Genomic DNA, 26523 nt, shown 5'->3' with positions numbered 1-26523 from the left:
CTTTTGACAGTGACAAGAATGATGACGGCAGTGATGGCACCATTGCTGACCAAATTTGGTAACTGACCTTTGGACAGTCTAGTCATAAAATGGACATCTTGCCTTGCGTATGGGATTAAAAGAACAGGAACACTAACTTAATTTTTAAAAAGCATGTTTAGCCGGTCTCTACGTAGTGTGCAAAGGATGTGCATTTGCTGAAAAACTGGAAAACTGAATGAAAGATGAAGTGTAGAAAGGGAGGTGAAAGCTTACGTGGCTTGAGGAGCTGGAGAACAAAAAGAAAAAAATGTGCAGAGTACTAAACTGTTTAGGTAGAACTAACAGTTTACAGGACTTTGCTGTGGAGTTGTAACTGACTCATTTAAAAAATGCTCGAGCTCTCGGGGTTCAGGGGAGGTGGAAATTGCCAAAGGTGAAGTGATCATGATGGACAGAGCGCTGTGAAGCTACTGCCTTTGGCAGGGAGAAAGAGGAGATGGAGCAAGGTCTCGGCAGTGCCTCTGGTTGCTGCGGTAAATTGTGGTGCTCGGTCTAGACCAAGAGAGGCTTCAGCTATCCCAGGCTGACACGTTGTTCCAAAGGGCTGGGGTTTTGGTATGCATATGCTGTTACCGCTGAGCAATGATTGGTGGCATTGATCTTGGCCATGGATGCAGATGTGCTTTCCTTGCTCTGCTATTTCCTGGGCAGGAAATAAGGCTGGCCATAGAAATTTGAATAAACGGGTTACTCGAGTGCTTTTTCTTTCTTTCCCTAGCAGATGAAAAGGGAATCTATTTTTCTTCCTGAAAATTTAAGAATAGTTTCATTTAATGTAATGAGTAACAGTACAGAGTTCTGTTAGTCTTTTATAGCTATTTACATTTTTTTTGTAACTAAGTAAGTGAAACTTTTTCACTTATCAGTTTTGGGTGCTGCATCTGAATAGTCAGTGTGATACTAAACCGACAGAGATATCATGTAGCATGCAGCTGAGCACAGCATTAGCAACTGGATTAAATTGCATTTCTCAATGTATTTAGCTTATCCATCCAAATAAGAGGGGACTGTAGCCTAATGGGCTAGGGTAGATCTGGGTTCTTAGCTTTTCTGCCAGTGACCTGTTCTGTGACCTTGGGCTACTGCTTTGCCTTTTTTATGCCATCCATTGAATAGTTATAGCTACCCACTGTAACAGTAGGTTGGAGAAGTGAGCCCTTTTTTTTTTTTTGTTTTCTTCTATATTTTGAATCAAATCTAAAAGAAGAACATGACACATCTTAATTTTGGCACTTTTAAAAGCACTTCCTTTTTTTTTTTTAATGGCATTTTCCCCATTCAGATGGGGATTGTCTGTTTTTCTTAGGGTTTTGACACTCGTTCTTGATGAAAGCATATTACAGGCTTTGTAATAGCCACAAGGAACTGCTGAGTATGTTGATATAGCTGCAAAAATTGGATATAATTAACTTGAACTATGGTATTTCTGGAAATGCTTGAATAGAGTGTGTAGCGATGTTAGGTTTCTGGATAGTAATTGCTCCCTGAGAATACTTGAAAAAAATACATGAAGTCTGGAATTGTATATAAAGATAAGATTATAAGTTATGCTAAGTCAGTCTTATGACAGAACCACTTAATTCTAAAGATTAACTTCAATATGTGTATTGTACTGTCTGTTAGAAGCCTTAGACAATTCAGTTTTGCAATTTGTACTGTTACAAAGCATGCAAAACTCGCTGTACCTTAAGTATCTTGGAATGGGTAATTAGACTTAAAATGGAGTCAGTCAAGCTTGTGTTGGCTTTGGATATTGAATACTAACAATGTGGAGCTCCTCTTTAAGCCAGAAGTTGAGACTTTTTTTGGCTCTTTTTGAGGGCAGCATCAGATCATCACAGAACCATACTATGGAATTTAGTGATCGTGCTGATGTTTATTTCGATGGCTGCTTTTTACTCTAACTTATTATTGGATAGATTTTAAACCATAATCCTAGTGTAGAAGGTGGGCATTGTATCGGGTACCAATGGAGGTAAGACTGGGTACGAGTAGTTCAGGTAAGAGGATTGGATTTTGAAATCGGGTGTGAATATAGCATTGACTTTAGACATGCGTAGGTTTTCTCTTTGAGTATATCAGTGACCACTTTCTCTAATTTGCGTTTGAAAAGTTGAGTTTTCTAAAGATTCTGTGGAATAAATGTGTTGTGATGCTGATGGACGTGGACTTACAGTGCACACTTTCAGAAAAGACAGTGGTGCACATCTAATCTTTACAAGTTTTTTTCATTGCTAATAGGATAGTGAATGTAGCAGAGTTCCTCAGTAGCTGTATGCCTCCAAAATCAAAAACTGCTGAGTTCAGAGGGTCAAATGTGGGAGCTGTCAAGGTATGTAGGTGGCTATTTTGTGACATGGAATGCTTCTCTGGTAATTGTTTCTGTTAGGATATTAAATTGCATTAAAACCTTATAGTTGTGATTACCTATCTGTTAAAGGACGGATATGTTTTTTTCTGTGCAATCATTTGTCTGCATTTCTCTAGAAGCCTTACCCTTTTCAATCATAAGAGCCTCTGTGCTCGAAGAGCAATCTGTTTCCTCTAGCCCTACGCCCCTTGTCAGGTACGTGTTGGTAAAGTAAATCAGGCTAATGGCTGAATCTGTCATCCTGATGGCAGAGGTCATATGCGTGGTCAGCATATTTTAGCTGTAGATGCTGTGTGCTACATTCCAAGTCAGAACCGCTGTTGCTAGCTTGCAATTGTTTAAATTCTTAGACTGCTAGGTTGGTTTTTTTCCAATATCTTCATTGACCATAAGTATATTTTTAAAGGGGAAAAATTCTGTAAATTGTTTCTGATTTTATAAGTGGATCTGTAGGCTTGGACCTTGCCTTAGTGTTGTGTTGGAATATGTGAAACACCTCTGGAGAGTCTGAAGTAGTTGCTGGGCCTTCATAGTATGACTTCTTAGGGTCTTTAGTTTTGCATTAACTCCAGCTTTAAATTTTTGCCTCCTCAGTAGTGCACTGCAGCATTTACATGAAACATGCATCTTTGCCCTATAATGGTGGCAAAATACTACTAGTGTTACTAATATAGAATAATACATATACAATTTATCAAAGTATGTGCTAAACTGGGATGGATGCTTAACCTTTGCATCCTTCTTGTAGTGACTTTTCTACAAGATAGAGTAAAATTCAAATTCTGGGATATTTTTCTAATCCTAGGTATACATGTTTAGGTTAAAACTCTGTGCTGTGGTCTCAATATGTGCATTATAGCTTGTAAATTAGCAGGAGTATAGCATAATCTGTGTTAAAAAGCAAGCAAAGTTATTGTTGAAGAGAATAAGACTTGACAGTAAAAAAAAATTAAAAAAAAGTTTGTAGACTTTGCCCTAAATTCACCCCAGAGTGTTTTATGTTGGCATGCTTTTAGCTAAACTCTGAAGGTTCAGTAGCATTCAAGATGCCATCAGATTGGCAAGGGTGACAAAATGAAGAATCAATTGTGACTCCATTTTAATGGTTTTGTGGAAATTATTAAAAAAAAAATCTATGCCATATGTCTTTTCTCTTTTTGCTGCATTAAGAACACAATAAGCATTTGTGCATTTAGAAATATGGAGAAGCATATCTGATGGGTGCTTCCAATCTGCTAATTCAATAAACTCTCAATTTCCTTTTCATTAATGGCCAAGCTCTTTTTTCTTTCCTTTCTCTTCTGGTATCAAAATAAAAATCAGAAAAGCTTGTTAGGTTGCTGACAACGAATGTTTGCTTCTTCTCATGACTTGGAAAACAGAGATGCTTAATATGTAGAAGTGCAAAAAGCTAAAATGATGTTTCTGTTCTCTTAACTGTATTGACCATTAATTTAATTTATTGCTGGCTGGCTTCTGCATTTTACCTCTATCTCCCTTTTTATACATAGCCATGAAAATTAAGTGCTTTTTGCCTGTCATTGCGTGTTCTTTGGCTTAGTGTTCTGCAGGCCCATCCCATTACACTTTGATTAAAACGGGCTTCTGCAAGCCATAACTCTAGCAAAATAAAAGCAACCGTAAATCAATACACAGAATGGAAGTCATCCTCTAAGCTTACTTACTCCAACTGCTGATAAAGTAAGAGTATGTCTTGAAGGTAGCTATTTTCCTTAGAATTCTGGCTTGTGTTTCTTTTTATTCTGTTTTGATAACTTCTACTGACCATATTTTCTGAACAGTGCACTCGAGATCAATGATCTGGTAATTAAACTGTTACACATGCCAATCTTAACATGGTTACGACTAATGCATAGTGAGGCTCCTCTGAGGAACAGGCAAATAAAAGATCCCACATCATCGTCTCTAGGATTTTGAAATATGCTAATGAAAATCTCTGGTACAGACTTTACGCTTTTCAGGAGTTCTCTTGTCTCTACCCATGCTTCAGTGTATGATGTTCTGTTGTTGCTAAAAACACCTAACTCATTCTTTTAGGCTTAAATGGCTCACTATGTGTTCCTTCTTCTACTTTCTTTTTGTTTGTGCTTTGATTGTTATTTAGAGGCTACTGTCAAATACACATACTGCAGTAAAAGATCAAGTTTGTTACTACATACACATTGCAATGCACTTATATGTATTTTGTTATTCATATGGCTGTACCTATTAAACTGTTCCAGAACTACTAGAACTAGAGTGTAGGATCTGGGTGTTTGTTTTTGTTTTTAATTTTACTCCTGTTACAGGTTGATAACTTTGCCAAGACAGTAGTAAAGATTTGAAACAGCCTACTAGACTTTTACTGACAGGATTTCTCGTGTAACTAATTTTGGTTCTCCTTGACATAGCCAGATCTTGTATGTGTAGCTACTTTTCCTAACTGTTACTGTTTCAGGCCTTCTCAGTGTTATTTTACAGCCTAGGTGGTTTTCAATCTTACAGACTAATATATTTTGTAAAGCAGATGTTCTATTTCGTGTAACCTGGCAATTCCTGCTCTATTAAGAATGCTACAATTACTGAATTTGCTTGCTCTTTTGTTAGCAGGATTGGCTGTACAGACTTCCAGTAAGAAAAGGGAGGGAAGAAGTAGATAGATGCAAAGCAGCTTTTTTTGATGTGCTAAAGGAACTGTAGCCATTTCTGTAGCTCCAACAGGTAAAAATGCAGGTGTGGAGTAAAAGCTATTTATGGTATAAGGAGTAATGTGTAAAGTGAAAAGTACAATGTAGACGGTACAATTGCTGAATTGTTCCAGCAGGTCAAATGGCACAAGCTGTTACTGTGGATGTGGTGGATTAGTACTGTAGGGGAAGAAAGAAACATTGGGATGTAGCAAGCCTAAGAGTTCCTAACTAAATCTCTTTTCCAGAGGGATTACACAGACCCTCAATGTTGCATTTTCAGTTGGAACATTTCAGTTAAATTAATCATAACCTGGATCTTACAAGTTTATTCTTTTGTAATAAAATTTGTTGTTGCACTGGGTTTACTTGACAATTTCAGCTTCCTGCTTGAGGCTTTCATGCTGCTGCGCCTTCTTCCTTTTAACATCCCGGAGTGTCTCACAATTGAGCAATAGCTCTGTGCAGCACGTTAGCGGAATTACGGGGCTTGCTTTAGTAACGGTTTGCTTGCTGCCGTCTTCTAGTGATTCAGAGTGCTGTTGCCTGACTACTGGCCCTAATTATCTCAACACGTTGTTCCTATTTACTGTCGCTTTCCAGGCTTCCTGTTGCTCAACATGCTGACAAAAAAGTTCTTCCTCTCTGGCCATGTTAGCTTGACTTCAGTAACTATAGAACTTTTTAGAAGGGTAAATGTAAAAGTCTCTATAATCTGCAGAAGTCAGTGGCAGGAGCCTAAAACTTAGAGTGCAATTCTGAAGCAAATGAATTAAAAAAAAAAAAAAAACTATTTGAAGCTTTTTATGTGAGTTCTAAAGTTGATTTACTCAGGCATTTTTCTTGTTTGTTTCTTTCCTTGAGTTTTATCAGCTATTCAGCTCAGAAGTCAATTTCTGATGCGTATACCCAATTCACTTAGAAGCTTGTATTTAAATCAGCAAATGCACATTTTCTGGATTTACTCACAGAAGAAATCTAAAGCTGTTTTCGTCTGTGCGCACAGCTAGTCAATACAGAAGTTATTTTGATAAAGAACAAGTCATCTAGTTAAGTTAGATTTTGAGTATGCCTGAAACTCAATCTTGCAAAGCTGTGCTGTTTTAAGTACTTGTACTAATCAACCCGAGTATCCTTCTAGACATAAGGAACAAACTTTTGCAACTTTTCAGTGTTGTAGCCATTGTTGCTACTTTCTGGTTCATGAAGGAAAGCAGAAGTTGATGCAATGTCCTCTCAAAATAAAGAGCTTGTTCCTTTAAAAGAAAACCAGGCTTCTGAATGAACTCTGCACTACTTCAGTAAAGATTTTTTTCCTTCTTTTTCCATTGCGTATTGCCAACTCATTCATGGACTACACCTTGGAAGACTGAAGGCTTTTCAAAATCATTCAAGTCTAAGGATTTGAAGCTACAGCTGAAATTTATTGGGTCTTAAATATGCAAGCAGTCTCTGTAAATTCCTTTAGTAATTTAAATCCACATGTTTTCTTTCACAGGTCCTGGCCTGGTTTGAAGAAGGTGAAGAAACAATCACAGCATTTGTAGAGCCATTTGTAATCTTACTTATATTGGTAGCCAATGCAATCGTGGGAGTGTGGCAGGTAGGCAGATATCTTTACAATGTCAAGTCTCAAATGCTTTTTTTTTTTTCTGGTTTAATAGAAAAGACTGTACAGTGCAGTGTCAGGTATCTGTACAGTTAGGGATTTTGTTTCTTTTGTAGTTGTGTACCCTCCTGGAGGAAACAGCTAATTTTGCAGACTTGATAAAGTATGCAAAGAAAAAAATATGTATTTGTATGCATGCAGTGAACTTAATTGTGAAACAGTTGTACAGATTGAGTCATTCGCTTGCTTTAATGGGCATGGAAAATTAGTCGCAGTACATAATCTCCACCCATAAATGTATCTGTTCCTACAGGTACTAGATGTGAGCAACTGTGAGTCATGGCCTTAACTCTGGCCTTGCCTTTCATGTGCCCTTCTCCCAAAACACCATCTCTTTAATATTCCAGTGGCTGGCAAGATAGTGTATTGTAACTACCTTGATTTCCAGCAAACAGGAAACAAGGTGGTATGGCCCAACACACTGAGTGGGCTGTCCTAGCTGAATCATGTTTAATTCTTTTTTTTATTTCTTTTTAAAGGAAAAACCCATTTCAACTCTCTTCTCATTTAGAGAGACCTTCTTCTATGTTGTTAAGGTTTTTGCCTCATGTTAACTTTTAGTTAATCTAGGTAAGAGTGCTATCAGTATTCTTGTGCTGAGGAGCAAAATTAATTTACCTAGTGGAGTATGAAGCTAGTACTTTTAGGACCTGAGCTGGTATCTCTGTACTGCCTGGCACTGAATTGTGCCATGTAAACATAAGTCCTTAGAGTAATGGTAGAGCTTTCGTAATGTTGTATGAGCTGCAGTGTTATGGGGAAAAACCTAATCTCTTGGCATCTAAATTTCTGAAATTAGGTGTTTGTGTGTACCGTTAATTCTATCTCTAAGTATCAGAACTGTAATGATATTTGTACCTGTCAGTTGGTTAGGCAGTGAGAAAGAAGTTCCTTTTCCGCAAGCTGGAGAGGGAATCATGATAAATTGCCCGTTTCTTTTGCTGGCCTCTATCTAGGTGGCACCAAGATGTTGACTGCAAATCCAACAGCACTTAACTGAGAGAATTACACTTGAGAAGGTTATTATGTTAATGCTCATGGAAATAAAAAGGTCTTGGGGGGGACTTATCTCCATTTGTAAACATTAAAGATTCTGGGGAAGAAAGGGTAGAAAGATCTGGGTAATCTATATGATCTAATTTCACTTAAGTGAAATTGAGTTGATGATTCAAAATCCTCAAAAAGCATATTATAGCTGCTATGGCTAGTCCTGTGGTAAAATACAACTTATCTTTAAATAACTTAACTTTGAGATTTGTCCTAACTTAGTTTTCGATTTGCTAGCCCATTCCAGCCTGAGTCTTAAGATACTCCAGGTAGTAATTTGTGGTTAAGACAAGGGGATATCCATTAGTTGTAAGTGGGTGTTTTGGAAGGGGTATATGTGTATTAAAAAAAAATCCATGTGATTCTTGGAACTTCGTGTGTCTGTGTGTGTGTGTGTGTCTTTCCCCATAACAAGACACAGAGAATGTTCTTGATGGGAAATGAAATAAACAGCTTCTCGATACTGAATACCCATTAACATCTGAATTATGTTGTAATGATTTCCATCCTCGTAATGGGGTGGGTCACATCATTCTCTGTGTGAATAAATTTAGCTCGGCAGCCAGCAGTATTTGTATGGTGCTAAGCTTGGAAAATCAGATCCAATGTACTTATTTTTCCATGTCATGAGGGCTTTAGAAAATTAAGCGCTTTCACTATCTTTCAGGAAAGAAATGCTGAAAATGCGATTGAAGCTCTTAAAGAATATGAACCTGAAATGGGCAAAGTATATCGACAAGATCGAAAAAGTGTACAGAGAATCAAAGCCAGAGACATTGTCCCAGGTGACATTGTAGAAGTGGCAGGTAAGGATTACCTATATAGTACATATGTGCTAGACATGTATTTTAAAATTGCTAATGATCCAAGGACCTAGAGAGGCTTTTCAAAAAAACTTAAGTGTATGCTTTACTAGGGAGCAATCTTGCTTCTGTTCACCTGTAATAACCTTAAATGTGCATTTGTACTGAGGGATTGTTTTTTAAATTGTTACTTTAATTGGTAGCTCTAAAAGCAAATCATCTTAACAGTAGGTATTAACATTTGTTTCTATTTTCTAAATTTAGGCTTCAGTATGTTTTATTGTGCAACTTACCCATTAAAAATATTTTCCCTTGTTTTTAAATGTGTTCACTTTAGTTTCTAGATTGCAAAGTTTTCTTGGGTAGTTGCATTCTACGCTTTATTTAAAAAAGACAAAAACAAGAAAGCAGCTGTGCTTTTCAGCTTCTTTTCAAACTTCTTCCACTCTCCTCTGAGCCAATATATGGCTGACATCTGATGTCATTATATTCTCATCATCTTTCGTAACTCCTCAGTGCATGCCGGTTGCTCTGTGGGAAACCACAAAGAGAAATGGCTGTACAAAGAAGAACTTCCTATTTTTCAAGTATAAGCATTTTAAATTGTTTTCCTTAATAAAACTAAAAAAAAAAATCTTAAATTGGACTCTTGCATCCTGATTTTTAAAAACTTAAGCCTTCCCTAAAGGAGGTGTCTTTCTATGGAGGAGTGCAAAGATAAAGTTATTGGTTACTTCGCAAATGCATACTAGTGGTATTGCCATGGCAATAGCTTTTCTCCAAACTAGCCTAGTCAGTGACTTCCATTGGAAGGAACAAACTAATAAAAACATTAAAGTAGATGATTCTTGTTAAATGTCAGGAGTAATTGCATACTCGTATTTTGTAGGTCATTATCAACTGTTAATTGAGTGATTGTTCCTTTGGGAGCAAGTTTGGTTGTACATCAGACTTTCTTTTCACTAATGTCACTTTGCTTTTAGAGGTGGTAGCTGTCTCAGGAGGAGATAAATATATAGCCTTAAACTTGACTATCCTGCTATTTTAATTAGCAGGCAAGAGAGTATGCACTCAAAATGAAGTTGGTTTTGGCTGTCTGCCCAGCTTTCGTTCCCTGAGAAACTAATGTTCCCTAACCCTGTCCTGAGCCTGAGTTTTGTACATAAGGTGATTCAATTGCAGCAACCCTGGCAAGGGTGAGTGAGTGTGAATCTCATGAAGGCTGAAGCTTGTTTCCTCTTCGTATCTTTTGGTGAAGAACGAGTACAAATAAAAAGTGCTGACAGTTGAAATGAAGGGTGAATTATGATACCTTGTCACTTACTCCACTGTTTTGCTTCTCTCTTTGTACACCTGGAACTGTAAAATGAATTTTACATTCATGACTTTTGCAATTTCTCTGTTAGGGAATATATATATATATATATATATACACACACATATTTGTTTTTTACTTTAAAGCAGTTTTAATAGAAGAGCAATAACGGTGTTTCATACTGGTTTGGAATTTCTCACTAAGGGGAAGAAAAACTGGATTTAGCTCTGTAAGGTGGCTAGAGCACAAAGTTCTGGTTGATCTTCTGTTTCAGAAAAAATACATAGCTTTTTCATCTTATAGAATAGAACAGCTCTTAGTTGTACATTGAACACCTAGGGGATGTACAGGCTTTCACTTATCTTGAAGTGTATTGTCAGTATTCATAAAAATCAACTGCTTGACTTCAGACATCTCTTTAGAAAGCCTCAGTCTGAAGGCAAAAAAATGAATTGAAAGCAAACCACTGACAAGACCATCTACAGCGCTAGCTTGTTTTTAACCAACGTGGCACCCAAATTTTAAGGGTACTATTGCATTATTTTTAAATCTGCTCATAGAAGAGTGTCTGATAGTCCAACCTTCTTGAATTAATTAAAAAGGTAAATCTTAAAGCTAGCACGCTCAAGTAGAGGAATAAAAATAATTAGACTTGTATTGTCCCTTCTTATTGTAGGTGGTCTAGCCTGTTGGTTGACCGAGTGTTTTAAATGGCATGAGCTTCTGCTGGGTCAAACAGTCCAGTCTTAAGCACTCTGTAGCGATCCTTTTTCTAACTGACAATGTGTTTCCAACAAATAGAGCTTCAAGTGAAGGTGACTACATAAATGTTATGTTTAAGGATGGGTGATGTTGGATATTTAGTACAGCAAGTGCTTCTGTGTAAAAGAAACGCTGATATTGACGTGATATATTCTAACTGGAAGATAGATGATGATGAAATTGTTTCAAACTCAGAACAGCTCCTGAGTAAGTAGAGCAGAGCAATACAGTGTGTACCAGTGTTAGTGTCAAAACCTGGAGGTGAGAGGGACTCTGTGCATGCCTCTGTCTGGAGCATAAGAGTATTGTGATGGCCTTTGACATGGTGTTCGCAAAAAGATGACCATGTAGGGAAGTGACAGAGCACTTCATGCTAGGATACATATCTGGGTATGGAATTCTAGGCAAAGTGCCAATGACATCTGTGTGTCCAGGCAAATATCTTTCAACCAAGTGGCGTAAATAACCAGGTGATGGGTCTCTTCCCTTGTGTTGATACCTAATTTTGAACTTTCTACAGGTTTTTGTTGTAGAGTGATTGTATGCAAGACTGTAGCACTTTAATTTTAAGAAACTATATTTGGATCTGACAGAGAATACTCTTGCTTGTAGAAGTCCTGCTGTGGACTGGTATTGCAATTTACTAGGAGAGGGGGGGAAAAAAAAACAAAAATCTACTTTACATTACAAGAGCTCTTTGAGAATAAGTTGAAAGTAAATGTTTCCAAAGCTACTTGGTCTTTTTAATAGTCTTCAATCCTTTAAAAGGCCCTGAGTTGCTGATTATATCCGAAAGACAATATAATAATAGTTTATATTCTTGCTCTTCATTCTGGCTCCTTAAGCTATTTCCAGAGTTTGACTTTATTCTTTAAATACACTATTCAGTCTTTCCAATGGACTTCTGAAATAAAGATAGTGGAGAATACATTTTTAACTGTTTTGTCAGAGTGAACAGATGCTATGGGTTGAGAGCGAGATTTTGATTTGTTTCAGTTTTTTGGATGGGAATTAGTGAGTATTTATAGATCTGCAGTTTCCCCTTAACTTCAAGTAAAGTAAATTAAGTAAATAAGACTACCCCACAAGTGATAGGTAGCCTGTTCTCATGTTGGGGATCACTGCGCATTCAGGTACTACAGAACATTTAACAACTGTTTACTATACCTGGTAGCCAACAAAAGATCAGCACAACTGCTGCCCTAAAGCTTTGCAAAGCAGACACCACACAGGCTCTGTCGTTTCAGGCATGGGCCACAGATGTTTCTTCAACCATATAGAAAACATACTGTACAATCAAGAAACTCTTTGGGATTTGGGGCTTAGGGGTCAGGGATATATGCCTTGAATTTGTTTGCTGACCTCTGGTGGGCATAGCTTTCCGGACTCTGCTATGCGAGGTTTCCTAAGCTACACTGTTTGTTTCTTTGGAATTGATGAACTGAAAGAAAAATCTAGATGCTGTCCTCAAGTAGCCTTCAGTTTGCCTGTCTTAAAATGGATTACATCTATGCTATAAAAATTTAGTTTCCTGAAGGATACACTCTAAACTTGTAGCTAGTGACAGTCGTAATAGATTAAAGATGTCGTTGGATGTTTTGGTTGGTTTCTTTTTTTGTTTTGTTTGCCTTGGTTAAAATAATGTTTTTAAAGAGAGGCCTTAGTTCTTCAAAGTTATATAAGTTTAGTCTGACAAATTGGGTTATACTGGTTTTAAAGCACTTGTTTTTAAACAATGTGTTTGAGAACTGAAAAGGACTTTGTTCATTTTCACTGTATTTTCCTATTTAAAATGTTTTCCTTTAAGATATATAGTAATACATCTATGTGTGTAATTTTCTTATTCTTATAAATACTCTCCACTTGTAATCTGTAAGTGAACAAATTGGAGTCAGGAGAGTTCCTCTTTCCCAGAAGTGCTGAACAGTGATTCCTATCATCTGCTGTTACGTGTGTGGGTACTTCAACAGCTTAACACATGCAGAGTTCCCAGAACCTGATACTTATTAAGTTGGCAGATGTTCTTGAAGATTTAGTTTTAAGTTTATAACTATCATAAAGTATGACAGAGCTACTTCAGAGGGTTTAGTTTTCAATATTTAGTGTTTTGGCAAATAACGTTTTTTTTTCTGTGTGCTTTGTATCTTTTGTTTTGCATTTAATTCTAGCTGTAGAGATGTTCAAACCTCTTCCTAAAGCATCGCCACTTTTACAATTAAGGGAAGGTATATTTTGAAGTGGAGAAAGTTAGGAAAGAGGTAAAATATGTCATACTACAGTGTGACTTGTGAAGAGGTATAGATTATCCCTATTGATATAAACAGCAAACACTATTGTGGATCTTGTTCCTCAGCACCTTGTTGGTGTGTCTGTGTTTTTGGTTTTTTTTTTAAAGCTAAATCTATTTGCAGATTTGATGTTAAAGATATGGATTTATTTCTTTTTGGAATAGTACTTAATTTCGAGGAAAACAAAACACATAATTTTCAAAATAGTGTAGTGAGAGGACAGTAAAGCCTAGAATATTGGCCTATTGGTAGTTTTCATAAGAGCATGTTGCTAAATGCATCTCTGATATGAAAAAAAGTGAACTTCAGTCACAGGATGAATAATGTTGGAAGGGACCTGGAGATGATCCTGTCCAACCCCTTGTCCAAACAGGCCTGTCTGGAGCATGTTGCACAAGCAGGTTTTGAGTATCTCTAGAGAAGGAGACCTCCACAACCCCTCTGGGCAGACTGTTCCTGTGCTGTCATCCTCACAGTCAAGTTTTTCTGGAAGTTCCACCTGAATTTGAGCTTCAGTTTGTGGCTGTTGCCTCCTGTCCTAAGCTTTTTCTTCTTACTTACTGCAAATTGGCAGATTTCTTATTTTAAAAGCATTACATTACTTTTCCATAAAGTACTGCTTTTGAGTAAAGAACAAACATACATCACAGGCGGCTTAGTGGTCAATACGTACATGTGGTGCTTTAATCTCTTTCTGTGAACCTCAGTGAACATTTCGCCTGTCGGACTCGTTTAACACCTCAGAGGCAGTTTTGAGAGAACTGGATGCAGTCCAAACTTCATTCCATAGTCCACTGAAGTCAGTGGAGTTATGTGGGGTTCAAGCCAGGGCACAACCTTAACTTGTGTCACCTTCAGCACATGCTCGAGAACTTAGGAAAGGCATCAAATTATATTTCTCTTAATTCTTGTAGCATTTCCCTTTAGAGCTACCAAAGTGTTTAGCTGTAATAGCAAGCCTAATTCTACTTTCATTGTTGGGATTCACAATGTACCTGTTGTTATATTCTCTGAATAGAACTGATAATTCAGTGGGGATTTGTTATCAGCACAAATAGTGCTGAGCAAGATGCTTGAGCATAAAGATAATGTTCTGTTAATACCATATCACCCTGGGAAGGCAAACTTTTCTTTTTGGAGAGGAAGGAGGAAAGGTGGTAAGGAGCTATATTGCACTGTAAAATACTTGCTGTTTATTCCTGTGTTATCCAAACTCTTAATTTGAAAGTAGGGCTCCTGCTTCAGTGGGAAGATTTTACTGTCGTATGCTTTAGTCTAGCAACTTAAAGCACTTGCCACATTTCCTAAAGAGGAAATAATCAATACTTAACATTTGTGATGGCAGAAGGAAAATTATGATGTCTGATGGTATGAAGACATCAAACACTATAGCAAGGCTAGGGTGCATGTATGTGAAAAGGAAAGAGGACCAAAGCTCAGCCCACATTAAGGAAGCTTAATATCAAAAACTTCTGTGCTGGATTAAATATATTTTAAATAGAAGCAGTCCATGTATTTTTACTTATGTTCAGGTGTGAATTTTAGTCACTGTCCCCCAGTGGAAGCAGTGCTCTTTTCTGGTTGATCAAAGTGCTTAGAGATAGATATGTAGGATGCTATATTTGTTGCTTATTCCTCCTCATTTCAGTATTTTGAGAAGTGTTAACTCTTGCCATAGGGCTTTTAATGTAGCTTTTCATTTCAGTTGCTTGGGTTTTAGCAGCCTTAGTTGCAAAACCAGTTTATTAGTAAATGCCCCCCTGTTTTTCTGGAAGGTGAGAAACTCAGTTCTGGGAAGGAAGGGGATTTGAGCTCTTGAAGAGGCTAAAGAAATCATGATCTCATTAGGGAAAATAGCTTAAATAACTGTATCCATAATAATATGTAATGTTGGAGAATCTGCAGACTAATTGATAACTTAAAGCTCTAGCAAAAGAATTAATGCATCTTTCTTCTTTAATGATAAACATTAGAATGGTTAACGTTTTAGACCAATGATTTAAGAGCATGGTAGTATGTTACCTGTGCCGAATTTGATAAGATGCTCCAACTCTAGGCAAGGATGCAAATCCTAGAAAGGAGAAAGAATGTAGAGTCTTAAGGATTAAAATACATAGAATGTTTTTAACAAGAAACCTTAATATATTCAGATATTTTAAGAACGGGGAACAAATTCATGTCTGTTTTTGCAATCTCCATAAGATATATGGAAGCTGTTCTTTGGGGAATGTTTTCACTCACTCTCAAGAAGTTTTATTCCCAAATCTTTGTATGGAAAAAGTATTTCAGTTCTTCAGAACTTGCCTGAAAAGTCTTGCAAAGAGCAGCCCTAGTGGCATACCACTTCAGAGCTGTGAGGCTGAACTTTATTCAGAAGTCCAGTTGCACCTTCCTTTTCTACCGTTGCCGCCTCCCCCCGCTGCCACACAATGTTACAGATAGCAATTATTGCCCATGTTAACTTTGGTTAATGTTAAACATAATTGAGAAAGTGCTAGATACAAGCTGTACTTGACCAACGTTTCTGACTTCTATATGGAAACAACTACTATTAATAAGTGTGATTGTTCTTTGCAAAAAGGTCACTTCCATTACAAAGAAGTGAATTTGCTTCAAGTTAAAGGGGAAAAAACCCTCTTCAGTAGTGTACCTAAGTCTACAGAGCTGCTCTTAGCAAGTTTTCAGTTGTAGGAGGGATCAGTTAGTTAACAGAGCTGATAACAATGTCCAAAGTACACATTTGAAGCAGTGGTTTTTGTTTTGGAGGCTCTTGTACATCAGAATGACTCTTCAGCGGTAACACTAGTGCTGCTGCCTGAGTCTGCTCTCATCCGTGATTTTCGTTAGGAGATCTGTTAACATCCGTTGAGGCTCGGAGGAGTGGCATGGTTGTCTTGGAGTCATCTGAAAGATCTTTGTTAACTCTTAGCTGCAGCTGAAAACATAGCAGGGAATGAGAATCAAAGAACTTTAATAGTTTACCTTCCAGCTTCAGTGTTCATGGAAAAAGTGCCCAATCACTACTTAGCTTCCTGGAAAGATTAAATAAAAGTGTTTTGACCTAGTGCGTTTCTGCTCTAGAGTGTTGTATTTTTTTGTCCGTGTCCCCCCCCCCCCACCCCGGTTTCTGGTGGGGAATTCTGCAAACAAATGTTTAGTATTACTGCCGTCTTGGAAACTGTTGAACTTAAAGGGTATGTTATCAATGCTGTCGTACGTTATCTAAGTAACGAATGGTGATTCTAGTCTAGCACTTGGGCACAATAAATCAATTGGTTTTAAACCAGTATATTCTTGGCCTAACCAGCACTTAAGAAATTGACTGAGGATCTTGCTGCCTAACATGGTGTTAGGCAGCAGTCTGTTTTCAGACAATTCCAAAGTGACTGATTAAAGTAGTGCCAGTTCACACATTTCAAGGTTTGAAACATTTTGCTGAAAAAAGACTAGTCCTTAAGCTACTGGAGTCATTTCTGCATTTCATGCACCCTTGAGGTGCATGTTTCAATTTAGGCACGCTCCTTTTTTTAAATAAGATTGTTCTTGGCTTAAAATTGAACCTAAGTGTAGATGAATGCAAACGTAGAGTGGCAATTGAGCTGTAATACTGCCATAAAACAAGGAGGAATAAGGTAAGATATGGGGAGCTTTGAACTTGAGAAGAAAGACTCAAAATAGTTTTGCAGTTGACCCTGCTGCAAAGCTCTCCAGCCCATTGGAAATGTCTTGAATATTTTCTTAGAGCCTTTTAAATGGGAGATGCAAGGGAACACACACGTCTCAAATTCTTGAGATAAACTTGAAAGCTGCAGTATTGTGACAAATTTAACATCTATTCTGCTGCTTTGGACAATTTGTAGTGATTACAAGTAACTTTCAAGGAAATACTGTCACTTAGCTGTCAATAGCCTGCTAGAACACAGCTAGCTCCTGACACTTCAGCTTTTTAATGTTTAATCTCACACTTGAGCAATTCATCACTATTTGAAAGCAGTATAATAAAAGATGACTTTTGCAAACTTTCTCCTATGGTGTGGGCATTTACTTGAATGTTTTGCGGTATTTATTCATAGCTTCTCTTGTGCATTGTAAAGTGATTAAGTCTTTCACATAGTCTTGTCAAATGTAGCAGTAAATTTGAGATGGCTGTAGTCTTCCAGTTGATAAAAGTATGGCAAAAATGCATACATTGAGACTGACAGGCCTTACACCACATTGCGCTGAGGTATTAGCCTGTTGTTCAGTGATAGCTGAAAACCAGCTGCTATTATATGTCTACATAAAACCTCCTCGCGACATCACAAGAGCGTATTGAATAGTTTTCCCATTTTTGGCCTAGGTCACTGTTTGTCTAATGCTATTTTCTCTTGCTGCTCAAGGGCATTGTGGCTTAAATTAGTTTTCACATGCTATAATGATACAAAAAGGGAATTTGTGGCTGTTCATTGGACCCCCTCCGTATACGTAATGGTTGCAAGAAGATATGTATAAACCCTGCAGCCAAACTACTTGATCTTTTACTAATTTTGTTGATGAAGCTTGGTTGAAGCTTTTTGGGGCCTCAGGAAAAGTTGCAGAGAGCAAGTTTACTTGAAAATCACTTAATGCTCCCTTCTAGCTTTCTGTTCTATAATTTTACAGTCCGGGTGGTTATGTGTTCCAGGGTTGTAGCACTGCTCCTGACATTCTCATGGCATTAACAAATAATGTGCATTGTTGCTGATCATTGCATAAGCAGTTCCTGCAGGAATTGCAGCTTGTTTTCATTTTAGTGCCGGGACAAATTAGAGTCTATCTACTGATGAGATCAGGTCTTAATAGCCATCGAAATATTCTCTCTCCTTTGTATGCATTATTTCATAATAGAAGTGGAGTTGATGCCTAGATACTTGCACAGTTAAATTCATTTTAGGAATAAAATTATACACGTTTGTTAAAAATATGGATGTTGTTGGGTGTAGAAACTCCTGTGTAGTTGTTTATTAGTAAGCATATATTTGGTATGGAGCTTTAGTTTCTCTATTGCTTTTCTTATAAACCAGGAAAAGGAGACTAGAAAGGTGGAAGAGTTAACTCAGTGATGATAAAAGTGCTACATTAAAACTGTCTGCACAGCAACAAATTCTCTGAACTCTCTGCCATTTTGAGGAGCCTCCTGTCACCTTCTTGTTCTGGCTGCTGCTCTGGTGCTGAGAAGCAGCTTGAACACTTGCTTAGGCGAAGGGGGTTCTTTCCTCTGTGTTCTTGCTGTTCTACAAAGTAGAAGTAAATGTCATAAGATACATGTAGCATAGAGTTCTGCCAACATTTTAACTGGGATTTGGACTGTGAGTAGCATTACTGAAAATAAAGGTAATGTATGATTGGAACTCAGCTTCCAAATCTCTGAATAGTGCTATATATTTTAGAATAATAGGAATAAAACATGAGTCTTGTGCAAGCACGTTATTCTCTCAATTGGGGCCAAAGAGGAAGAAAGTTCAACTCTTTTTAGTCTAAAAGTAAATAAATAAATATAAGAGAATTTCTGATCTTTGGACAGCAGAAGGCTGGCTGTCACATTTGGCACAAAGGAAACAGTAGGAGGTTTGTCAGGGCAATCCTTTCTGAAAAGGATTTTTTTTTTTCAGTATGCATTCTGAAATTGGTATCTTTATCTTGAGAATATTTTCCCCTTGCTATCAAATGGTAGCCATGTGATATAAAAGCGAGAGCCTGATTTATGGTTTCTTTTTTGAGGTTAGGTTGGGGAATTGCCCTTGAAGGCAGGTCTAAAAAGCCTAAGCAACCTTGGACACTCAATACAAGTAAATTACTGCCATCCCCAAAAGAAGCTGTTAGGAATCTTACTTGACTGAACCGTTACTGGAAAATCATTTTCGTGACTGAAAGAGTTAATGTTATATCTAGTTTGAAACCTTTCAAATAACTACATTTTAACTTTCCCTTAATTGTTTCCTTGTAGTTGGAGACAAGGTTCCTGCTGATATAAGAATTACTTCCATCAAATCTACCACTCTAAGGGTAGACCAGTCAATTCTCACAGGTAATTTTTGGGGGGGGAGTGGGCGGAGGAAATTATGCACATATTTGAAAATGCCTTTTCACTGTTTGTTTGGAATTGTCCCTTAGGAACGAGCCTGTAGCTATTCAATGTTTGACATTCAAGTACAGTACGCCTCTAATCTGGTAACTTGAATCATAAAGTAGTTGCATTTTTCTTGGTCATTGGCTTTGTAAACTCAGTTTCATGGGAGGAACGTTCTTACTGACATGCTTTTTTGGTGCATTTTTATAAGAGAGACACTAGTAAGTTGAGGAATTTAAATTTGATTTCTAGTTATAAAGTCTTCTAGATCTGAACAACTTGTTGCTGGTCAGATATGAAAATATGGAAATTTATTAACAGAATTTTGCCTTCTCTAATGGTTTTTATTTTTTCTTGTGAGACAGAAATGGATAACATTCGGAAAGAAGGCAGCTTTTGAGTTGCTGTTAACGACTGAATACACTAAAGCCCTATTTGCTGAAATTCTCTACACATTCATGTGTTTTGTGGTACTAGCTCTGGAATACATGAGCTATATTTAGAGCACTTTTCAGATTTGTTGAAAACAAAGCAACCTCACACTGCTTGTAAACGTAGGAAAGAAACTAAGGAGCAAGCAAGCATGCTACAAGCGTTCTGTCAGCTGGAGCTCCAAGATCTGTCTGCCTGTTTTGGTAGCTTAGACTCAAGTAATGTAGCCCTCCTCCCTCTGCCTCAGAAATAGTTCTTTGTTTCCAGACTATTTACTGTTACTTGTGTCTCCAAACAGTTGTGTTTTTTTTTTTTTTTTTTTTTTTGGGGGGGGGGGTGGAAGATGGTATTATCTCGTTCTGTAGTGAAGTGAAAAGAAATGTGTATAATATTTTCTTAACTGTATCTTAATTTCAGGTGAATCTGTATCTGTTATTAAACATACTGACCCTGTGCCTGATCCTCGTGCTGTGAACCAAGACAAGAAGAATATGCTTTTCTCTGTAAGTTATGTGTTTTTGAGCATTTAAAACAAGATATCTTCAGATATTGAAAGAATTTGCTTATTGCTGGTAAATACCTTGTAGAAAATCTGTTTGCTCTTGCTCATGTTAAGAATGTTCATTCAAGGAGTCCCCAGAACACAACTGTTACCCCTAGTAGATACCCTTATTAGGTTTGTATTTTACCAGATTTTTTTTAAAAAGTCTTTATTCCTGTGGAAATGCGTTCTGCTTGCTCAGCTGCTGGCCTTAGTCTGCTGCTGCATATAATAGGTCAATACTGTCTCATTTTGATGAGCCCATTCTTTAAATAGAAAATGTATGCTAGGGTTTTGAGTGCATCTTGCAAATACTGGGGGAATGACATTCCTCCCGGTCTCCTGTTTTTGCATATCCTAGCTGGATCTTGGTCTCTGATTTCTGCTTGCATGAGGATTCGTTCATTAAGAGATGTGTTGTAGACTTAGTGTAGTAGCCACACCAGTGGCTTCCTGTGAACTCCGATTTTCAACCTGCTGTCTCAATAAAGGTTAGCTTTCTAAAAAAGGAGGCATTTTGAGGGAGGCTGTTTGAGGCCAACTATTATTACAAATATGAGAATGCTGATAATGTGCGTATTTTCAAAAAAAAAAAATTCTGAAAGGTTTAAGAACTCTTAATTAAAAGCAATACTTAAGAACTCTTTAGAATGGTGAAATTTGTGGAGGGGCAAAGAGTTTGTTTTTATTAGACCAACTGATGCAGTGCGCAGCAGGATAATACGAGTTTTGCAGGCCCACAAGCCTTACTGTTGCAGTGGGATATTTAATTATTGATTTCTTCGCTCTGCTAACTTGGTTCTGTTATTCCATTTAACCAATCATGTTAAGGTATTGTATTCCCTCTTAATAGTGAGGGATTAAAATAGAAAAGAAAATGGAGTTTAACGATGCCTTTTTAAGGACTAAAGCTCCTTTACTGTTCTTTTTCCAAGTTTTGAAAGAATGATTGTTGAGATAGGCACAAATTAGTCTGAATAAGAGATAATGTCTGATGCTTTCTGCTGAGACGAAGTTGTGATTAATCTCAGGATCTGGAGTAGACCTGTTGAAAGCCAATGTTTACAGATTCACTGAAGTTTTCTTTCTCCCTTCTCCTTGATTTACTTCAGGGTACTAACATTGCTGCTGGTAAAGCTATGGGAGTCGTTATTGCAACAGGAGTAAACACAGAAATTGGCAAAATTCGTGATGAGATGGTGGCTACTGAGCAAGAGAGAACTCCACTCCAACAGAAACTGGATGAGTTTGGAGAGCAGCTGTCTAAAGTCATCTCGCTGATCTGCATTGCTGTTTGGATAATAAACATTGGTCACTTCAACGATCCGGTTCATGGTGGCTCCTGGATTCGAGGTGCTATCTATTACTTTAAAATTGCTGTAGCTCTTGCTGTTGCTGCTATTCCTGAGGGTCTGCCTGCTGTCATTACCACCTGCTTGGCTCTTGGGACCCGCAGAATGGCCAAGAAGAACGCGATTGTTCGAAGTCTTCCCTCGGTGGAAACCTTGGGGTGCACCTCAGTTATTTGTTCTGACAAGACTGGTACTCTGACCACGAATCAGATGTCAGTTTGTAGGGTACGTAGAGTTGACTCGCTCTGCTTTTCTTTTTCTTCCCAGCCACACTGAAGCATTGCTCGAATTCTTTTAGTCATGAGTTTTTGATTCTCATATCATCAAAATCTTGCTTTATTTTTCTAAGATAAGCTTCCACTTTTAATTCAGTTTTCCACTGTGTAGTGTTTGAGACTTTTATCTTTTCCCTTATTTAGTCATGGCTAAAAATAGCTGTACCCACACTTGATAAAAGGAAAAGTTGGTGGCAAGCAGTTTTCTATTGGTTGTCTATAAGCCATTTAGTCTAATGCTTATTATTTAGTATGATTTGTCCACTGAACATATTATTATTTAGTATGATTTGTCCACTTAGAAAGGTAAGATAGGTTGTGTTATAGAAAGGATGTGTGAGTATAGAGCACTTTCACCTCTTTACATATTAAGATGATGCTGTAAAGTCTTCCTTTTGATTTAGTTCAGTTTGGAACAATCTTCCCATTCCCTCTCAAGCTTTCCATAGCTTTGGGGGCATGAAAAACAGCATTATATTGAGTGTAATTTCCATTTGGGGCTCTTTCACACAGTTTTTCTTCACTGCCATGTTTCAGTGGTGGAGAACCTTAGCAGCAAGAAAAGGGTGGAAGCTTTGCTAGAATTGGGTGTCTAAGGTTATTCTCACTGCTGAACAGCTGCACTTTTGTTTGGCTATCTTATCTTCAGTAGCTTTTATTGCTCTGATGTAGATCACTAATGTTTTCAACATGTAATATTGGATGACTAATATGGTAATTTGGAGGTGCAGTTGACACCACCACATGCATTGCCAGGGTTGTCTTCAGTGTATGGCTTATTTTTAGGTCAGCGTAACAGTCCTGTGCCTCTTCCCTTGCCTTTTCTCCCTTACCTCCAATATTCTTTCTAGTGGTGATTAATTTGGGAGCTGTGTATATAGCTGGGCACTTGACATGGTGCATGTTCTGCCACCTGTTTTCTGTGCTTCCCATTCACTTAATGTTCAGTGTAGAACTTAATGTTTTCTCCATAAAATTCCTTCAGTTGAATAATAGGTGGATGATCAGCAGCATAGAAACTCTATGACATTAAATGTTCATTCAGAAACATTACATGGGGCTAGAATTCCGAATGTGTAAATGTTGACCACAACAGACCGCTGCTTCTGGCATTAAGTTTGTCTTGAACACTTTATTCTCACATGATTGATGACTTCTTTTTAATTGGTGGTTGGCTTGTTCTGCTTAAGTATTGTAGTATTTATACCTAAGAAACACAAAGCAGCTGCTCATCAGTATTCTAGAGGAGGGTAATTGCAGTAGAGTTGCATAACTGCCCTAGTCTTTGCAGGGATTTTTTTCATCACACAGATGCCAAAGGCAGCCAGCTTCCTTGTTAGCTCTCATTTAAAAACCTTCAGATCTGTTTATTTAAAAGCTTAAAATACTCTATTGCTTAAATTTAAAGGACCAAATGATTTTTAGCTCTGGTGCAGTACAGTTTACTTATGTCCCTGATATCTGCAGTAACTATGTAATAACTTTAATCATATGAGTTTGCTAAAAGTAGCAAAATCCTTATGTGCATAAGCAATACACTTACCCTTGGTTTCACATTAAGCAGAAAGACTAACTTTTCAAGTAGTCTTTTCTGCAACAGTATTATTATACTACAGTTCTGACTTTTGTTAATGTTAAGTATCCACTCATAAGTGTCGAAAGGAACCCTAGACTAAAACATTGCTGTTGACTGACCCTTTTTCGGGTGAAGACTTGTCTTCAATGTCCTTCTGTGATGTTTGCCTCTGCTCAGAGTGCTGTGGTGCTGCTTTGTGGGTTTTTAATTTAACTGCTGCTTTATTTTTTGAGCTTATTTTTTTTAAAACCACTTTGAAGATTGAGGTCTCCAGATACTGCTGCAGATCAATTGTTAATCACTTAATTAGACTATGTTTTGTGAAGATGTTTGGCCAGGACATAAGACAGCACAATGAAGTGAAAACGAGACATGCTAAAACATAAGGCAAAATGTTTTTTTTTTTTTAACTAACAAGCTAGTAATAAATTCAGATAAGGTATACCATCTCTCAGTTATCCACTAGTCACTGTTTCTTCCTGCTACCACTCCAGCAAGTTGAATGGCTCAACAGAGTGGCCATTTGTCATGATGAAATATCTCAGTCTTAAGCACTGTGGTTTTTTGTTTGGTTTGGTGTTTGTTTGCTTTGTTTTTTTTCTGTCTTGCCTGATTTGATTCTGTCTGCAGCTCTCCTCAGAGACAGAACAAACAGAAACAAAGGAAAGATTAGGAGATACTGATGCCTTATGGGGGTACATCCTTCAAATTAGCATTTTCTTCACTTGAAAATAACACTCCGATCTCTGCTATAGGGGCACTTGAGCTGTACTAATAGCAAGATGGCTTATGAGCAGAAAACCAAGATAGAAAATGCTTTCACTTAGTGGCCGGTTGAAGTGCTGTTTTCTGTAGTGCTTCCTGCCTAAGTGTTGGGAGCTGTTCAGATATGTATGGGATTGAAATTTGGTCAGAATCATATCTTGCTTTGTCCACTTTGCTTATTGAACTTGAGGACTTGCTCCTTGTACCTGCTTGCTTAAAATTAAGCCTGTTTAAATGTCTTCCATTAAATATTATTCAAAGGCAGTAACACTTCTCACTTCCATTTCAGATGTTTGTCCTGGACCGAGTAGAAGGAGATAGCTGTTCTCTGAATGAATTTACTGTAACAGGTTCGACATACGCCCCAATGGGAGAAGTGTAAGTGTTTTGTTGAAGTTAGTTATCTGTTTATCCATTGACTATTGTTATAGATTTGGAAAGTGATGCATGTTGCTTATGAAGGTAAGTTTCTCAACCAGAGGGAAATCTTTTGGCTAAAATTTAGTTATTTTAATGTACTGCAAGTTTCTGCTAATACACTCACTTTCACCTGGGAAAGATACATTCATGTTCTACTTTCTCAGTTGCAGGTCTGTTCCTAATGGGATGGGTGGTTTGTCTGACAGATTTAGGAATTTTACAGTCCTGCTTGCAGCAGGAGAACCTAGTTCTCCTGTGCATGTGAAGCTAGAATGGATTCCATTATTGTAAACATCTCAACCTTCCAGAGTTTCACATGCCTACCTCTGACTTCATGCAGTCTTTGCCAGTCTCAATAGTGATTATCTTTGTTTAATTTCCATAGCAGTTAAGACCACAGTATTCCCAGCAGATGGAAATTTTTACTCCACGAGTCTGTTGTTGTTGTCTTTTCCAAGCTAATTGCTGTCAAAGCTTACACTTTCATTTCGGGAGAGAGAATTTACTTAGCAAGATGACATTCTAGATCTTGTAATGTGTCCAGCTATTATGCTCTAGCTGGTCTTGTAAGGACTCTAGGTAAACAAAATAATACAATAAAGCATAGTGACAGATGTCAAGTGTAATAAGATAGTCATCAGTATATGTTAATGTTCTATTTTACTTCCTGAAAATGGGAAATGTGAAAAAGTGTGTTTATAGCACTGCATTTACGTACATAAGGTAATTTGCACAGAATGTTCGTTAGGCTGTTTTGGAGCATTAGAAAAATGAACAGCTAAACACTCGAGCCTTCAAGGCTAAAACACTGATGGATTTCAGTGTTTATGGATGGTATTTTTTCTATAACCGACTTTATCAGGATTTCATAGTGACTGACTTCACCTTGGGTTACAAACTGTCACTGAAAACAAAGCTTGTAACTGACCATAAGAGGTCATCTAGCTTGTTGCACTGCTCAAAAGGAAGACTTGTAGATGTACACAGTTCCTGACAGATGCTTGTCTTCGTATACGTCTGGTTAACAATGAATTTCACTTACTGTTAAAGCACTTGATACATAACTTTGTCTTCAAAGAAGCATTTGAAATACAAATTTTAAAAACTGTAAGTTTCAGTTCTTTCATGCTACTCTATATTGATGTTCCAAAAAATTTACTCATTTATCTAACCGTATTTCAAAAGATGAAAGAAATGATTTCTTAGCTTATCTGTGGTTTTTAAGAGGTGTGTTATCTTGAGAAAATGTATGTTCCTTCTCTCCAAGAGTTCAGATATTTATCATTAGATGTCTATGACTACCAGAAGAGAGTAATAATTCACTTGTAGAGCAAATTGTATTTTGAACTGGCTTAGCTTTTCATTGGTTTAGAAGGTTCTTATATAGTACAGATTAATCTTTGAGAAATGAAAAATGCCAAATCTGCTTTTTTGCTTGTCTAATTCATATGTAACAGTAAATTAGAGTCCTAATTTATCCAGCTATATCCGTCTTCTTGGAATTCTACTCTCCCTACATGCTCTTAATGCTGCTTTCATGTCTTCATTTGCTAAGCTGTTTGCTTCTCTTCTCCATTATTATATAATTGTCACTGTAAGAAATATGGTTTTGAAAGTCAAGTATTGATTGCATTGATAATCATATAATTCTGTTTATACCTGTTTGCCCTAAACTCAAGTTTCACCTTTACAGAATCAACTCTTCTCAGTGATTTCTAATAGGAGCATGTTCTTTTTCAAGGCAGGGAAATTCTCTGGTGATTTCTGTTGTGTCAAGTCCATAATTAATAAATGTTGTATTAAATGAAAATACAATACTGGAATTAAAAAGGGGAAGGAGGTGAGATACTGATGGTAGGTAACTGACTTTCAAATCTTCTCCTTTTCCTTCTTTTGAACAGGCATAAAGATGACAAACTTATTAAATGTAGCCAATACGATGGCCTTGTGGAACTTGCAACGATCTGTGCACTCTGTAATGATTCCTCTTTGGATTACAATGAAGTATGTATATTTATCAGAATAGAAGAGTGTGAAAATGAGGATAAATACTCCCACCTGTCTAGGTAGCAACTTTCAGTAGTAAATTT

The 26523-nt window shown here is 37.3% G+C and overlaps 1 protein-coding gene across 2 annotated transcripts in view; it reads left to right on the top strand.

Moving 5' to 3' along the window:
- The window catches only part of ATP2A2 (ATPase sarcoplasmic/endoplasmic reticulum Ca2+ transporting 2), a 40617-nt gene that overhangs the window by 2115 nt on the left and 11979 nt on the right, over positions 1-26523 (top strand). For both annotated transcript variants that reach the window (XM_088532549.1, XM_088532548.1), the window contains exons 4-10: positions 6599-6703; positions 8484-8622; positions 18950-19030; positions 19922-20007; positions 21158-21622; positions 24303-24391; positions 26335-26437. In XM_088532549.1, coding sequence (XP_088388675.1) covers positions 6599-6703; positions 8484-8622; positions 18950-19030; positions 19922-20007; positions 21158-21622; positions 24303-24391; positions 26335-26437 — 1068 coding nt within the window. The remainder of the gene's footprint in view (positions 1-6598; positions 6704-8483; positions 8623-18949; positions 19031-19921; positions 20008-21157; positions 21623-24302; positions 24392-26334; positions 26438-26523) is intronic.

Source organism: Tinamus guttatus, unplaced genomic scaffold, assembly GCF_059628265.1.
Source record: "Tinamus guttatus ecotype Peru unplaced genomic scaffold, ASM5962826v1 Tinamus_guttatus_pri_ptg000459l, whole genome shotgun sequence".
Taxonomy (NCBI): domain Eukaryota; kingdom Metazoa; phylum Chordata; class Aves; order Tinamiformes; family Tinamidae; genus Tinamus; species Tinamus guttatus.
This window is presented reverse-complemented; position numbering and strand designations above follow the sequence as displayed.